At 44.5% G+C, this 16,279-nt stretch overlaps 1 protein-coding gene across 2 annotated transcripts; it reads right to left on the minus strand.

Annotated features, from left to right (window-relative positions):
• Positions 1 to 626: 626 nt before the first annotated feature.
• HAUS4 (HAUS augmin like complex subunit 4) lies at positions 627 to 9,707 on the minus strand. Of its 2 annotated transcripts, none has more exons than XM_032404539.1 (10): positions 9,507 to 9,707; positions 7,671 to 7,755; positions 6,269 to 6,411; positions 6,046 to 6,177; positions 5,447 to 5,581; positions 3,983 to 4,079; positions 2,361 to 2,506; positions 2,090 to 2,220; positions 1,271 to 1,339; positions 627 to 1,146 (listed from the first exon to the last, which is right to left on the minus strand). In XM_032404539.1, exons 2-10 carry the CDS (start codon positions 7,723 to 7,725, stop codon positions 963 to 965), a joined length of 1,092 nt encoding a protein of 363 aa, XP_032260430.1. In that variant the 5' UTR covers positions 7,726 to 7,755; positions 9,507 to 9,707; the 3' UTR covers positions 627 to 962. The 2 variants fall into 2 exon arrangements, with proteins under 2 accessions (XP_032260430.1, XP_032260428.1); XM_032404537.1 differs by having other exon boundaries at positions 9,499 to 9,707.
• Between the last annotated feature and the right edge of the window lie 6,572 nt (positions 9,708 to 16,279).

Genomic DNA, 16,279 nt, shown 5'->3' on the forward strand with positions numbered 1-16,279 from the left:
CCAATCCAAGACCATCATTATTTATTGTAGCAGAACACCTCAAGACAGTCTAGACAGTCTCCCTTGAAAGTAGTTTGAGAAGGTGAGTAGGCTCTTGTAAGTAAGGGTGGAGATCTGCTTCTGTTCTCAGTCCCTGACTTTGATGGCATCAGGGCCCTCCCTGCCTTGTTCTAAGCTAAGTGGACTATGAAACTTGGTTCCTTGGGGTGATCTCTTCCCACTCCCTCCTTTAGAGAAAAAAGTAACCCTCAAACCACACAGGGCGATCTCTTCCCACTCTGCTTTCAGAGAAAAAAGTAACCCTCAAACCACACCAGCGGGAACCGGGAATACAAGTGGCTTGTGTCTTTCCCTGTAACAGGGCTGGATGCTCTGCTGCTTTATCCTAACTGGCCCACTAAGAGCCGGGGTGACAGAATCGTCCCCTACCCGCCGTGGCCTCCAGCCCTCCTCTGGATATTACAGTTCTTCAAGAGCAAGGTCAGATTTAATCCATGTCTGCTCTCCAAGAATGAAGCCTCTAAGACTCCAGGTGGGCAGGCCGGCACTCCTACCTCCCACTCCTAGCGTAAGCATTACACATCTGTTCATCTGGATCCACTCAGTTCCCCTCCTTACCCATCTAGTCTTTGATGTTCTTTTTTCATCCGTGCCCAAAGGAAGCATCATCACTTTATTCAGGAGATAATCAAATATAATACAGGGCTGACACTGACAAATAGCTGCACAGAGAATTACATAAATCTGCTCCATTTCCCAGAAGAGACTCAGTCACTGTAAACAAGGAAGAAAAACAAGGAAGAAAAACCAGGACGGTGCCTAATCCACTGCAGGGTTTCAAGCAAGCGTCCCCACACTCCCGGAGTGAAAATGGGCCTCAGGTGGAGGTGATCCTTTCAGCAGGAGGAGGGGGAGGCAGCGCCCATGCAGAAGTCCGTCGCCGGAACCCCACCAGGCAGCGCTCAGCGACAGGCCTTGTTAAACTCCCGGAGGGCCCAGCGCTTGTTCTCAGCTGCCTGCTTGAGTTGAGTGTACTCTTTTACCAGCCTGTCAAACTCCTCCCCAAGGACCTCATAGGTGCTCAGGACCTGTTGGGACTTCTCCATGTCCTGCTCTTGTAGGCGAATGGCCCCCTCCAAACGGTCCCTATATGCCCGGGGAAGAGAAGATACAACGTAAGGATCTGGCTCCTCAGAAAGGAGACAAGAATGTGAACACATTAAAATGAGCGGGTTGGAGAGTGTGGGACCAGGCCCTTGGGAGTTCTCACCTAATGAGACGATGAACTTCCACCTTCTCAGCAGTGTAAGTGTCAGACAAGATCTTTAGCTCCTCCATCCTGACAGAGGGGAAAAAAGAAATGCTGAGGGTCCCTGATGGGAGCAGAGTTAGGAACAGGACATAGTACCTGCCCATGGTCAAGATGTGGGCTAAGCAGTGACAGGATAAGCAAGGTCACTCTGAATTCCTGAGTAACGTATCTCACAAGAGTGCACCTATTTTGGAAGGCTTTAAAATAAGACTTAAGGGGCACCTGGGGCGCTCAGTGGGTTGAGCATCCAACTCTTGATTTTGGCTCAGGGTCATGAGACCGGCCCCATGTTGCACTCAATGCGGGGTCTGCCTGTCCCTCTCCCTCTGCTCCTCCCCCCCACTCGCATGCTCTCTAAAATATTAAGTAAAATTTAAAAATGAAATAAAGTAAGACTCAAGAATGTTGAAAGGGGGCGTCTGGGTGGCACAGTCAGTTGAGCGTCTGACTCTTGGTTTTGGCTCAGGTTGTGATCTCAGGGTTGTGGGATCGAGCCCCGTGTCAGGCTCTGTGGTCAGCGCAGAGTCTGCTTGGGACTCTCTTTCTGCCCCTCCCCACAGTGCATGCTTGTGCTCTCAAAATAAATAAATCTTAAAAAAAAAAAAAAAAGAAAAAGAAAAGAATGTTGAACACTTCTGGGTAATCCAAAGGCTAATACTGCTGTGTGCCATTAACTGAAGACCCATAAGACGCTAGGCACGGCAGACAGGAAAGAGAGAGAAGGGGGAGGGTGTGTGAGACCGAGTTCCCGAGACCCACAGGGGGCATATAGCTCACCTCAGCTTAAGGATCATGGCACTGCACTTGATCTCCAGGTACTGGGCATTGATGCGGTCCAGCTCAGACTGAGTCTTAAGCCGGTGCTCCTGAAGAAGCCTCTGCAGCAAGGCAAGGCAGCGCAGAAGTACCTGAGCCCCGGGGAGGCAGGAAGAGGGCAAAATCAGAAGTCAGTAGAAAAGAAGGTAGATCAAAACTCCTTGGCTTCCCCAAAAGTGCCCCTGGCACCAGGATAAAAGACACAAGAGGCTATCCCACTGCTCTGACAAACCTGGGAGTAGGTGGCACTCTTCTTCTCGAGCAACACCGTCTGCTCCTTCTGCTGGCTCTTGGCATCCTGGCATTGCTGCTTCTCACCCACCAGGACCTCTGCCAGTTTCCACACCTTTGCTGCCTTCAAGGTTTCACTGTCAGAATCTGGGCAAAGAGACAGAGGACTAGGGGCGCCTGGGTGGCTCAGCCGGTTAAGCATCTGCCTTTGGCTCAGGTTATGATCCCAGGGTCCTGGGATCGAGCCTCGCATCGGGCTCCCTGCTCAGCGGGGAGCCTGCTTCTTCCACTCCCCCTGCTTATGTTCCCTCTCTCACTGTGTCTCTCTCTGTCAAATAAATAAATAAAATCTTAAAATAATAATAATAAAATAAAACAAAGAAGAGAGGACTGACAGGAAAACCCTAATTGCTACTGCCCTTCTAAGGCCATTTTTCAGTGTGCTATCCCACATCTAGCCCTACAAATTCTTCAGGTTTGCTTCTGGTGTCCTCTTAAAAAGACCCAGTTCTGGGGCGCCTGGGTGGCTCAGTCATTTAGCGGCTGCCTTCGGCTCAGGTCATGATCCCAGGGTCCTGGGATCGAGCCCCGCATCGGGCTCCCTGCTCGGCGGGAAGCCTGCTTCTCCCTCTCCCGCTCCGCCTGTTTGTGTTCCCTCTCTCACTGTGTCTCTGTCAAATAAATTAAAAAAAAAAAAAGACCTGGTTCTCGGGGCGCCTGGGTGGCTCAGTTGTTAAACATCTGCCTTCGGCTCAGGTCATGATCCCAGGGTCCTGGGATCGAGCCCTGCATTGGGCTCCCTGCTCAGTGGGAAGCCTGCTTCTCCCTCCCCCATTCCCCCTGCTTGTGTTCCTGCTGTCGCTCTCTCTCTCTCTCTGTCAAATAAATAAATAAAATCTTTAAAAAAAAACATAAGGGCGCCTGGGTGGCTCAGTTGGTTAAGCGACTGCCTCCGGCTCAGGTCATGGTCCTGGAGTCCTGGGATCGAGTCCCACATCGGGCTCCCGGCTCAGCGGGGAGCCTGCTTCTCCCTCTGACCCTCTCCCCTCTCATGCTGTTTCTCTCTCTCTCTCTCTCAAATAAAGAAATAAATAAAATCTTTTAAAAAAAAAAAAACATAAAAAAATAATAAAATGGCCCAGTTCTCAAAAAGTTCTCTTTGCTCTTACCTTTATTATTTTTTTTATTTAAATAATCTCTACACCCAACATGGGGCTCGAACTCATGACCCCGAGATCAAGAGTCAAATGCTCTTCAGACTGAGCCAGCCTCGTGCCCCTCGCTCTTACCTTTAAGTCCAGATTTGGCCCTTAATTCTTAAGTCATAGAAATGAAGATAAAGGGAATATCTATTAGCCTGAACTTTCTTCCCTATTCCATTCTGATTCTCTGGAGACGAATGAACTCATCCTTCCCTGAAGAGGACACTTGGTACCTTGCTGAAAAAAAGGAGTTCTCACACAATTCCTTGCTTGTATTCTACCAGCAAGGAAGCAAACAAATAAGCATCTCCAATGCTTCCTAGCTTCTGCCCCAAATCTAAAATTCAGTGCATTCTTCTCAGAAGAGCAGACCAGGAACCCTGCAGGTTAGCTGGGAACAGAGCAGAGTGCCAGCACTCACCTGAATTGGGGTCATGGTAGCAGAGCAGGGTGAAACATTTCTTCTTGAGCTGCTCCTCCACGTCCAGTGGGAGCCGAGCTCTCATCCACACAAAATCCTATAGCCACAGAAGCAAAAAGAGAGATGCAAATAGACTATTAGAACTAGGAAGATCTAGCCAATGAGTAAAGGATGATAACACTCTCACTGATACCAGAAAAATGCATCAAGAGACAACAGGGAGATTCATTTTTATTAGCCTATCAAATTTGCAAAGAATAAAATGATGGTCAAGACCCCACATTGATGAAAAGGTGGGGAACTGGCAATATGTACCAATATGTTTAATGTGTATACCCTCTGACCAGTGATCCCACTTTGAGAACTCATAATTGGGGAAATAATCATACAAAGGCAAACACACTTATGAACTAGCATGTTCCTATCAGTGAGGTTTCTAACAGCAAAAATGCAGAAACTACCATATCCATCATTAAGGTTAAGCAAACTATGCTACATCCATATAATGGAATCCATTTTTTTTTTTTAATGTAATCTCTACCCCCCAATGTGGGGCTCAAACTCACCACCCTGAGATCAAGAGTTGCAAGGTCTACCGACTGAGCCAGCCAGGCGCCCCCATACAATGGAATCCTATCAGTGATTTAAACTGATGAAATAGGGGCGCCTGGGTGGCTCAGTTGGTTTCGGCTCAGGTCATGATCTCAGGGTTGTGAGATTGAGCCACGAGTCAGCTCCATGCTCAGCAGGGAGTCTGCTTGGGATTCTCTCTCTCCCTCTGCCCCTCCTCTCACTTGCACTCTCTCCCTCTCAAATAAATAAATAAATCCTTTAAAAAATAAAATAAAACAGGGGCGCCTGGGTGGCTCAGCTGTTAAGCGTCTGCCTTCGGCTCAGGTCATGATCCCAGGGTCCTGGGATCGAGCCCCGCATCGGGCTCCCTCCTCGGCAGGAAGCCTGCTTCTCCGTCTCCCACTCCCCTTGCTTGTGTTCCTGATCTCGCTGTGTCTCCCTGTCAAATAAATAAATAAAATCTTAAAAATAAATAAATAAATAAAATAAAATAAAACAAAATAAACTGATGATATAATAAGAACACTGAGCACAGACTATGTGCCTGGCACTGTGCTAAGAGTGCTTTAGGAGCTATCATCTTATTCACATTTATTTATTGACTTGAAAAAAGTCCCAAATATATTAAGTGAAAACAGATTACATTCACTATACAAGCATGGAGGCTATAATACCATTTATGTCGAGCTGTATAAAATATACTGTACTTATTCCTAGGTGTAGTATTTCAGCTTTTACTTTCTTCTGTGTAACATATTTCTTATTTGAGTTTGGCCCCCATGAACATGTATCATTTTTACAAAAACAAAAGTGTAACAAAAAACCGTTTAAATATATAGGAGAAATTAAGCCATTTCACTTCTTTGGTCCCAATATCTGCCCACCCACAACCTCTGAGCGGGGCATGAGCTCCAGAAGGTCCGCCTTCTCCAGCCCCAGCAGCGGAGGCATTTCCCTCTCCTGGCTGGGACCTAACAGTCGTGTCAGTTCAGTCACGAGTAGCCGCTGTTCAAGGGTCTCATGAAACTGAGAGAGAATAAAAAACAAAAAGAGGTTACTATACAACTTCTCCCCCTCCACCTCCTCCATCCTCATAAACCAGTTCTTCACACATTTTCAAAGTCCTCAAACATCTTATCCCCTTCAGCTGCCGGTGCCTTCTCCTGTCAATCTTTCTTTTCAAAACCCTCACAACACACCCACCTCTTCCGCCATAATTACAGTCTATTTCTTCTTCTTCTTTTAACAGATTTTATTTTTAAGTAATATCTACACCCAGTGTGGGGCTTGAACTCACAGGCTTGAACCCTGAGATCAAGAGTCACACGCTCCACCCACCGAGCCAGCCAGGTGCCCCAGTCCATTTCTTCTTTGATAACCATTACTCGAAGTTCCTATTTCCCCCAGAGCATACAATCAGGTGAAGCCATAGTTGGCCTGGTCATTCCTGCAGCTGGTAACTACCCCCTACTGCATCTCTCCTGCTTCACCTTTTTGTCCTCAGAAGTTAAATTTGTGTCTTGTGTCTTCACATAGTAGTCCACAAGCAGCTCTTGAATGACTCTCTGTAAAATCTCAGACCTCAGCCATGTTGTCTTATGCAGTCGAACTTCCTTCCATGCCTACGAAACCAAAAAAATCCCAGGTAGGAACCTCTTTCTCTCTTGGAAAATTTTTCCTTCCTCCTAGCATCCCTCCTCCCAGGGCTCTTACCTGAGCCTGCTCCTTTGCCAGGGTGAGGCTTAAGGCGCTCTCATCCATGTGCTGTGAGAGACCCAGCAGCAGTTTGCTGAAGTGTGGGTTCTGTAACAGGTCCTCTTCACTCAGGTTACAAGGAGGAAGCTGTTTGCTGCACACTTAATGGGATGTCCCCCATAGGGGCAAAAAAAAAAAAAAAAGCAAAGAAGCTATCATATATAATTGAGAATCACTCTTAGCTTAATACTCACTTCCAAAAAACCCCTAGGTTTTTAGTAGGGAAGTTTTCTAAATCTAATGAAATGTTTAAAAAACCCCACAAATAAACTCAAGGCAATACTCAAAAATAACAAGCATTTCTATATATATACAAAGATATTAATCAAGAATTAGGGAATGAGTCTCCAATGAAACTAAGAGCTTAGAAAATGGAAGTACAGTTGGAAAGTATTAGACAAATAGAATCAGTAATAAGGGACCTTTTGGTAGGGGTCACCACAGTACTCCAAATGCCTCATTCACATAGAATAACTAGAATTCTTGAGGAAGGGAAAAAAACAAAGGTAAAGTTCCAACTTTGGATGTGATCTCTAGTTGCATAAGCAAGACTGCAAGAAGATAAACTCTTAGGAGTAACTGAAAAACTGAATTAAATTCTTATTATAAACAGAGCTGGGTAACCCATGTGGATTCAGAGCAGCACAAGAATGAGAAAAAGTGCAAGAAACTGGGATCCTCTGGTTATTGCCTCAGCTCAAGGGCCTCTCTTTCCATCTCTTTTCCCACAGGCTTTCTGCTGGGGTCTTCTGTTTTACTCCTACTTACCAAACAATCAAACTTTCATGCTTTGGACCATGAGAAAGCACTTTTGGAAAATAACTCTTTTTTCTCCCCCTCAGGCACTGAAGGATCAACTTGGCAATGTTCAAAATATAGAAGATTCAAGTTCTTGAAGGATTCAAGATATAGAAAGGGTTTGAGATAGGGAAAGAATTCAAGATACAGAAGGATTCAAGATATAGAAAGGGCTTGAGATAGGGGAAGAATTCAAGATACGTAAGGATCTGAGATTTTGGAGTACAAGATATGAGAAAATTCAAGACCCAGGTAGAAAGGAAGCCTTCACAGAGTTTGCCGGCCACCCTTCTCTTCAGGTTATGCCTGCTGATGCAGCATGGAAGCGACTGGAGTTTTTAGTCTACTGCACAGGAGGGTGCTTAACAGGAGCCGGTGTAATCTGTTTTCTAATAAGAGTGTCGAAGAATCTTCATGTATCCTAGTTTCCCCAGGAACTTCGGCTTTTATGTGAGAAATCATACTGGTGGACTTTATAAATCCTTTTTATTATAGAAAGCAAGAACCTGGCCCAGACCTCTCTGGGTAAGTCATCAAACCTCCTTCAAATGGCAGCCCTTACCTTGTTGGAGTATTTCCATCCCCTCTCCAGGTGAGCAGAAATCTCCGGATGCCATCTGATTTTCTTGAAATTCTTATGTGTGGAACTGAGTGAAAGAACAAGAAGTAAATACACTGGGTGGCTGCTCCAAGAAAACTACCTTGGGTTCAAATTTCTGTTGTCTATAAGCTGGGGAGGAACCACAGGGATGCCTTTTACAGGGAGAGACTATATCACACACCCTGGGTCTCAAGCTCCTGTACAAGTTTTATGGGCAGACTTATAAGTGGCAAAACAATCTGCATTCTAAGCACATAAATGTTTCCACTTGTTCCAAGCTGTCAAAAACGGAGCCTCCTTTGGAAAGAAAATTTTCCAATTCACTAAACAGAAGGATGCTCCCCTCCCCTCAACATTATGTCTAAGTTAAAATAGGGTTGCAGCTTTCCGGTTATGAGTGAATTGGGGAAAGGGGTGTGTGTGGGGGGGAGGTGGGGGAAGTCAGTGTCTGCTTTTTTCCCCCCAGTCAAATAACTCAGCTATCAAATTCCACAAGTTTCTTGAGCTTCTTTAACTTGTCCTTTCATCTAAAATCTGTTGGTAGTTTTTGATCATTAACTCTCGAATCATCCTTCAGGAGTGACAAATCATTCCACACTTGAAAAACAACAACTGGTTTTCACATAACAGCATTAGTAAGGAGCACCTGGAGGAAAGAGCATGACAAGACTGACAGGGAGGTCAGTGCCAAAAGAGCAACGCAAAGGTGTAGTTAATGCAGCTGAGGCTGGGATGGCAGCTGTCGGGTGTTTTGCCAGAACATGGAGTACACTGAAAAGTATGACATCAACACAAGGGGGCAGTAAACATGGGCACAGTTTGTGGACTCTGGAGACTAAATTTTTCCCTTGACGTTATTTTCCTTTTTTTTTTTTTTGCTCCACCCACTCCTCTCTGTAAGGTATCAACTCCAAAGGGCAGCTGAGTCTCCCAAAGCAGAAGACATTGAAGGTTATTATGATTTAACACTTTAAGTTCACAGAACATTTGGTTTACTCCCTCGTTTTATGAGTAGCATCAAAGTAACTACTCATTTATTTTGTAACATGGTCCAGGGGGGAACACAGATGAGGAGTCGGAATGCTAAAACTTAATTTGCAGCTCTGCAGTTGCTTCTGTGTGAATTTAAGGGAAATGTTTTTTTGTGCCAAACTTTTTTCCACCTGCAAAACGGAGATAATGAATCCTGCCTTGGCTGAGACACCAAGAATTAATAACACAATCGACTTGTCAACAAAAGCCACTAGTTAGTTAAGCCCAGTGTTTTAACAATTCTGTTTATCGTTGATCTAAGTTCTGCAGGCAAATTTCGCACACGGAAATGAGGACCCACACAGATTTCCAAAAGTCAGCTGTTCTTCCCTCTCTAGGGGAACTGCCCACTTGGGTTTTCTTGGAGTGCCTTTCTTTCACCCTTTTAAAATGTTACAGGGCGTGAACGAAGGCGGCAATCAGGCTCGATTCTCCACCCTCTGCACTCAGACGTGTTAAAACGCTGCTACGGGGGACCCAAGCATTTAAATGTTCTGACTCAGGCGTCTTTTAAATTCTTAGAGCTGTCTTTACACGCTGCACTGAACGTTAAATTGATTTTACAGGTATTTTCACAAGATGTGACCCTTACAGGGCCCGAGATGAATCAAAATGCGGAGCGGGCTCTCCGGCGCCTACTTCCCTTCCGTCTGGTCAGCCAAGGATTCCCAAGGGCGAGGGCGGCCGCGGCGGCCGGACTAACCCTCCCCGCACTCCTCCTCCCCGCAGCGCGGCCCGCCGACCCTCCGAGGCAAACCTGCACACCAGAGGGCAGCTGAAGCTCCCGAGGCCGTGCGGAGCGGGCTGGGACGGGCTGGCCGGCAGCGTCGACACCGGGACCCCGCCCGCGCCCGGGCTCCGGAACCTCTCACTCGGACCGGGCGCTGGGGCTGGGGGAAGAGATGCCCGGGAGGACCGCGCGGGAAGGTCGGGGGAGGTGGGGAAAAGGCTCAAAGTGCACGCGAGGCCTCGTGAGAGGGGAAGAGGGGCGGGGCCACGCTCGAGGCGGGAACGCCAGGCCCCGCCCCCCGCCGAGCGCGAGCCCTCGGTCGTCAACCGCCGGCGAACGCAGCCTTTAGGGTGTGAGCCGGCGGCCTCTTGGCCCGTTTTCCTGAGTACCTCCCCCTTATTGAGGGCAAATGTTGAGAAAATGGTTTTGATTGCTAATATTTATTGAGGGCCTACAGTGAGTCAGGAACTGTCAAGCAAAGGTTTACTTGCCATTCCTCATTTAGATCTCGTGTAAATTCGTACAGCGTCCTATGAGGAAGTCACTATCATATCCATTTTACAGAGGGGAAAATTAAGGCGCAAAGAAATTAAGTACTTGTTTGAGGTCGCAGCTCACAGCGTTTAAACCTGACCCAGTGGCCCTCTGAACCTTCCCAGACCTGCCGCCCACACGGAGCCTGTCAGTCTCCTCATTCTGGCGCAGCCCCCTGGGTCAGCTTCTCTAATTTCCTGCCCCAGGCTCCTCTAACCTCTCCATTATCTCTCATCCTTCATTCAGCTCGCTTGCTCGCTCAGGCTCTCTCACTTGTGCTCTCTCTTCCTCCCTCCCTCTCTCCCACCTTCCCTGCCTCCTTTTTAAACTATAGGGGCATTTATTGTTTGCTTAACAATTAAGTCTGGAGCTGGAGGTCCCAAAGCTTTTTAGTAGCTCTGTGGTCAAGGTTCTTTGCAGTTCTCTTTGCATTTCCCTCGTGAGCACAAGGTAGCTGCAGAAATCTAAGGGGTACATCCAACTCAACAGCATCCCAAGCAGGAAGGAAGGGGAGGAGCCTTCAGTTAGGCAAGAAAACCTTTCCCAAAGTACCCAGCAGACTTTCCCATATGTCTCATGGGCCAGACTGGGTCACCTGCCATCTCTAGACCAATGAGCTAGATGTCTTCCATTTGCCCCCTCGATGCACATTCTGCTTTTGGACACCCTATTTAGACCAGTAAGTACTTCAGGGTTCCATATTCTCTGACTGCTTTCAACCAATGAGGGGTCCCAGCACGAGTTGCATGGGAGGAGGGGGACAACTACCTCTGACACCACTCCCACCCTCTTTTCAAAGTGGACTGGAATGTAGTCATTAAGTGAATTATCTCAAAAATAATATTTGATACTAAGTAAATTACACCAAGTTTCTTCAATCTCTTGCAACAGAGAAGCTGATAGTCTGGGGTGGTGGGGAAGGAATCTCGGTCAGGCATGCAGAGCGGTAGAGAGTTTCATCTTTTCCTTTAGTACCAACTAGAGAGTTCTACTAGCAATACATAGAGGAATAGTGTGATCCAGTGCAGAAATTTTATATCCCTGGTCATCTTGTCAGCTGCCACCTTTCGTGCTTAATATTAAAGTCCTGTCATTTTCTACGGCTTTTAAAAATCATTTATGCTTCCTCAGCTCTGTAGTGCAGCATCATTAAATATCAGGCATAATGTTCCTAACAAATGATACTTGGAACAAAATAGCAAATGTGCTTTGGTGACTCAGAGCTGACCAGAAATCGACTGAAATTTCATGTCTCATATTTGTCAAGTTTTATAAGAGGGTACTATAAGCTTTGTCTAAGCAGCTCTAAAGGACTTGGGGAATGGGAGAAAGGTGCAGAGGCCTGTCTTCAGGTAGGGTAGAGCGGAGGGGAGGGGGAGAGCCATGGGAAGCCTTGAATTGAATCAAACCTTCATATGCAGTTATCTGTTCCATCCCTTTCTCTCTCTCTTTCTCTCTCTCTCTCTCTCAGTGACCTTGGGCTTCAGGTTCCTTATTTGTCAGAAGGAGGAAATAACATATTTCTAGCTCCTCCAATCTCGGAGTGTTGAGGTAATGATCAAATGACATAATGGCTGAGAAAGTGCTTTGGAAAGACTATCAAAGTGAGGTATTTTAAAATTGACACTTACTGAGCACGTACTAAGTGCCTTAGGAGACACAAACATAAATATGACCCAGTCCCTACCCTGAGGAAGTTCATAATCCAGTTGAGATGATTAAGACATGCACATGTGGGGGCGCCTGGGTGGCTCAGTCGTTAAGCGTCTGCCTTCGGCTCGGGTCATGATCCCGGGGTCCTGGGATCGAGCCCCACATCGGGCTCCCTGCTCGGCGGGAGGCCTGCTTCTCCCTCTCTCGCTCCCCCCTGCTTGTGTTCCCTCTCTCGCTGTGTCTCTCTCTGTCAAATAAATAAAATAAAATCTTTAAAAAAAAAAAAAAAAAAAGACATGCACATGTGAAAAGCAAATAGTACAAGGCAGCAAAAATGTGTCAAAAGAGCAGTTTAGATTATAAATACTTGAGAAACTTGGGCTCCTGGGTAGCTCAGTTGGTTAAGCATCTGCCTTTGGCTCAGGTCATGACCCCAGGGTCCCGGGATCCAGTCCCAGGCTCTTTGCTCGGTGGGGAGCCTGCTTCTCCCTCTGCCTGCGGCTCCCCCTGCTTGTGTACTCTCTCTCTCTCTTTCTCTGACAAATAAATAAAATCTTCTAAATAAATAAATAAATAAATACATACATACATACTTGAGAAACTTAAACTAAGGTAGAGAACCCTTTCTGAAGGAATGGATAGGAAAGACTATGAAATCAATCTTATCTTAACTGGGCCTAAACGGAGAGAAAATTTGGATCATTTAGAAATGGAGGAAACATCCCAGCAAGCAGAGGCAGGGACAGGGAGTCCAAGCTGCCTCCTGGGTTCAAGAGGAGATAGGACTGGCTGAAGGGAAGGGGACTATATAGGCCAGTTCTACCTAAGACTAGAACATTGAGCCTATAGACCTTCTTGGCAATAAAAACTGCAGAAAAGTACTGGAAAAAGATCTTACAATCACACACCATCTGGTGTCCTTGAGCAAGTAAGATTTGCCAGAGAAGCCCTAGAATTCATTCTCTTTCTCCCTCCCTCTCCCTCCTTCTCTCCTTTTTTTTTTCCCAGATTAAAAAACAAAAACAAAAAACATGCACACAGAGGTACACGGCTGGTTCAAGTGGGAAGAGCATGGGGCTCTTGATCTCAGGGTTGTGAGTTCGAGCCCCACGTTGGGTGTAGATTAGTAAAAAAAAATAAAAACGAACAACAAACACACACACAAAAACATTTTTATTAGGTATTTTGACACACAATATTTAATATGTACGATTCATTAAGTTCTAACCTTAACTATATACACTATCACCACAATCAAAATAGTGAACATAGGCATTATCCCCTAAATGTTTACTTGTGCCCCTTTGTAATTCTCTCGGGCCCCTCCCAACCACTGATCTGCTGTCACTATAGATTAGTTTGCACTCCTTAGAATTTCATATAAATGGAATCAAATAAAGATGTACTCTTTTTTGTCTGGCTTCTTTCACTCAGCATAATTTTGCAATTCATACACGTTGTTGCTAGTATCAATAATCCATTTCTTTAGTTCACGTCTTTTTTATTGCTGAGAAGTAGTACAGAATCCTCTTTAAAACTTTCATTTGTTTGGGTTTGTAGTTAAGGGGGTGTTTCCTTCATAACCCTAAGTTACCTATCTCGGTGCTTGGCATACGGAGGCACTTATTTGTTGCAGGAGTGAATTTGGCCACCCCCACAATGCTAATTCTTTATATAGTTTTGTTTGTTCAGTGGAATGCTTGACCTTTATAGGCCTGTCTCTTCATCAGTGTTGTTCATCTCACATTCTGCTATGCCATATGCAAAATACAATCACTCACGTCTTAAATGTTCTTTAATGATAAAGCCAAGAACATGCTCAAAAGTATTCCTGAGCTAGATTCCTGCAGGGAGTTGTGGGGGAGGGTGTAGAAAGATAAATTAGGCATAACTCTTGCCCACAATCTAGCTCTACTTTCTTGAAGACATTGCTCTTGATCAAGTATTCAAAAAACATTAACATGTATGTTTTTAACTTGATGATAAATGTAAATGGGAGCCTGAGAAAAAGTTTACTTAACCTTTCAGACTTGGACATTCCTTTGCTGCATTGTTTGGAATTACAGAGAAGAATGGAGATTTGCTGAGAGCACCTGGAAGGACTCTGCCTCCCACACTCTAGCTGGGGAAACAAAATGGTGCCACAAAGACAGAAATTTCAGATGAGTATTTAGTACATATTCTATTTATCAAACTAATGGAAAGTTTCAAGTAGAATATGGTCTCACATGGAAAATTTAGGCTTAAATAACCAGTTTCAAAGCCTGGATGTTAAAATAGTAAGTGGACTGTGGAACCACACTTAACCAAGCCATCGTTTAGAAAATTTAAAAAAGAAAAGAAAAAGAGCCATACCACTTTGAAAGTATCCGAAGACAAGTAGCAAGAATATATTTGTATTATGGATCCAGAAACTAGTTTCAGGAATGAAATTTACAGGCAGTCCAGAGGTTTTAGAATTATTTTCAAGGGTGTTCACTGGAAAATGAAGGTATTCAGAGACACAACTACTGATGATTAAGCTAGGAAATTCCATGCCCATTGTAAGTACATGATTTAAGGAGGAAACAAGTGGATAAAGAAAATATGTAATCAACCTATGACATCAAATGAAAATTTTAGAACAAATGTTCATAATGTGCCATTTTTCAATTGCTTAACCATTCCAAGGGGATTTCAAACCAAGCCCCCTTGTAGCTTCAAGGGTTGCCTGTCTCTTCATGGAAACTTTTGTTATACAAACTGAAATGAGCCTGGTTTTACTTTGAGACACCACTGTGAACTAGTATATAAATAAGGCCTGATAGGACATTTTGGATCTCAAAGAGGAGCTGAGAAATTTGGCTCAAAAAATGGGACAGATTGAGACAATTTTTACCAAAGGAATATGAGACAGTAAAGGAAATTGATTCAGAAGAAGACTAGTATCATTTTGAAAAGCTAGACATGAGGCACAATGTGTGCAGTTCTTGTTATAAGGATTGAGTGTGTTGTTGTAATGAGAAAACATGTGCCAGGCTGATAAAAGTATTTCCCTGGATTTTAAACTGATGATGACACTATCTTATATTGAGTTGCATATGAAAGAGATTTCCTCCTTTAAAAACTGTATCAGAGGGGCGCCTGGGTGGCTCAGTCGTTAAGCGTCTGCCTTCGGCTCAGGTCATGATCCTAGGGTCCTGGGATCGAGCCCCGCATCGGGCTCCCTGCTCAGCGGGAAGCCTGCTTCTCCCTCTCCCACTCCCCCTGCTTGTGTTCCCTCTCTCGCTGTGTCTCTCTCTGTCAAATAAATAAAATCTTTAAAAAATAAAAAATAAAAAAAATAATAAAAACTGTATCAGAACCAGTGGGAGAAACAGACCAACCAAAGGGCATTTGGAGTTTCATGCTTGGGAAGAACATACATTATAAATTTTGAAATGCCTCCTAAGATTAAGGTGTTATGGCAAATAAATAAATAAATAAATAAATTTTAAAAAAGCAAAACCTTGAGGAAGTTACCAATTTAGTATACTTTCTAAATTCCATTTACCAAAGAGAAAATTTTGCTAAACTAATTTACAGTATGCAAGTATGCAACCATGGTAGCTAAGTAGATTAAGTATCACATCTGGGTTTCCCATGACTAGGTAGCCTTATAAAAAACCCAGGCATAGGGGGCGCCTGGGTGGCTCCAGTCGATTAAGCATCTGACTCTTGATTTCAACTCAGGTCATGATCTCAGGGTCATGAGATCGAGCCCTGAGTGGGGCTCCACACTCAGCGGGGAGTCAGCTTGAGATTCTCCCTCTCCCTCTGCCCCTCCCACTAGTCGTGCTCTCTTTCGCTCTCTCAAATAAATAAATAAATCTTAAAACAACAACAACAACAACAACAAACCCAGCCATAGGTAATTCTGGAATGGATGCTTTTCTTGGGCAGCATTTCAAAACTAATTTATTGATACCTTCAAATGATTATTAATGGGAGGCTCTATGGATGGGGAGCCCATCAGGATCATCCAAATCATCAAAAGTCTACAGAAGCCAGGCAGGTAAGCGGTGTATGAAGCACACAGGGTGGTAGGGACTATGAAAAATGAAAGGAGACCATACACCCAATAAAGGAGGAGCAGCCATCACTTGGTTCCAAATACTTGCTGTCTTGTGAGACTGGAAGGGGGGTGTGTGTGACAGATCTTCTGATTATTCAAAAAACCTTAGAAATCCCACTCTTCATATACAATATCCAGATTTTTATGTGAAATCTCCTGAATTGTAAATATTGGCAACCAGTTATTTTATTTGCAACAGCTTATTATTACTACAGAGGCAGGACACGTGCATTGTATAAAAATAGAAAATGCAGGCCAACAATAATAAAACATACTCTCCCACTCAGAGATCACCACTGTTAACACCTTAATGCATATCCTTTCAGTTCTTTTTTTTCCATACATATATAGACACTTTGGAAACAAAACACAAGTCCCCTGTACTGGTTTCGTAACTGGCATTTTGTTAATGATTTTGACCTTTCCATCTCAGTAAATTTTCACCTCATCTAATTCCCTGTCCATATAAAAAAATTTTCCAGTTGACTCCAAATATCTTTTTTTCTTTTTAAGTTTTTATTTATTTAT

Source organism: Phoca vitulina, unplaced genomic scaffold (assembly GCF_004348235.1).
Source record: "Phoca vitulina isolate PV1807 unplaced genomic scaffold, GSC_HSeal_1.0 scaffold7, whole genome shotgun sequence".
NCBI classification, from domain to species: Eukaryota; Metazoa; Chordata; class Mammalia; order Carnivora; family Phocidae; genus Phoca; species Phoca vitulina.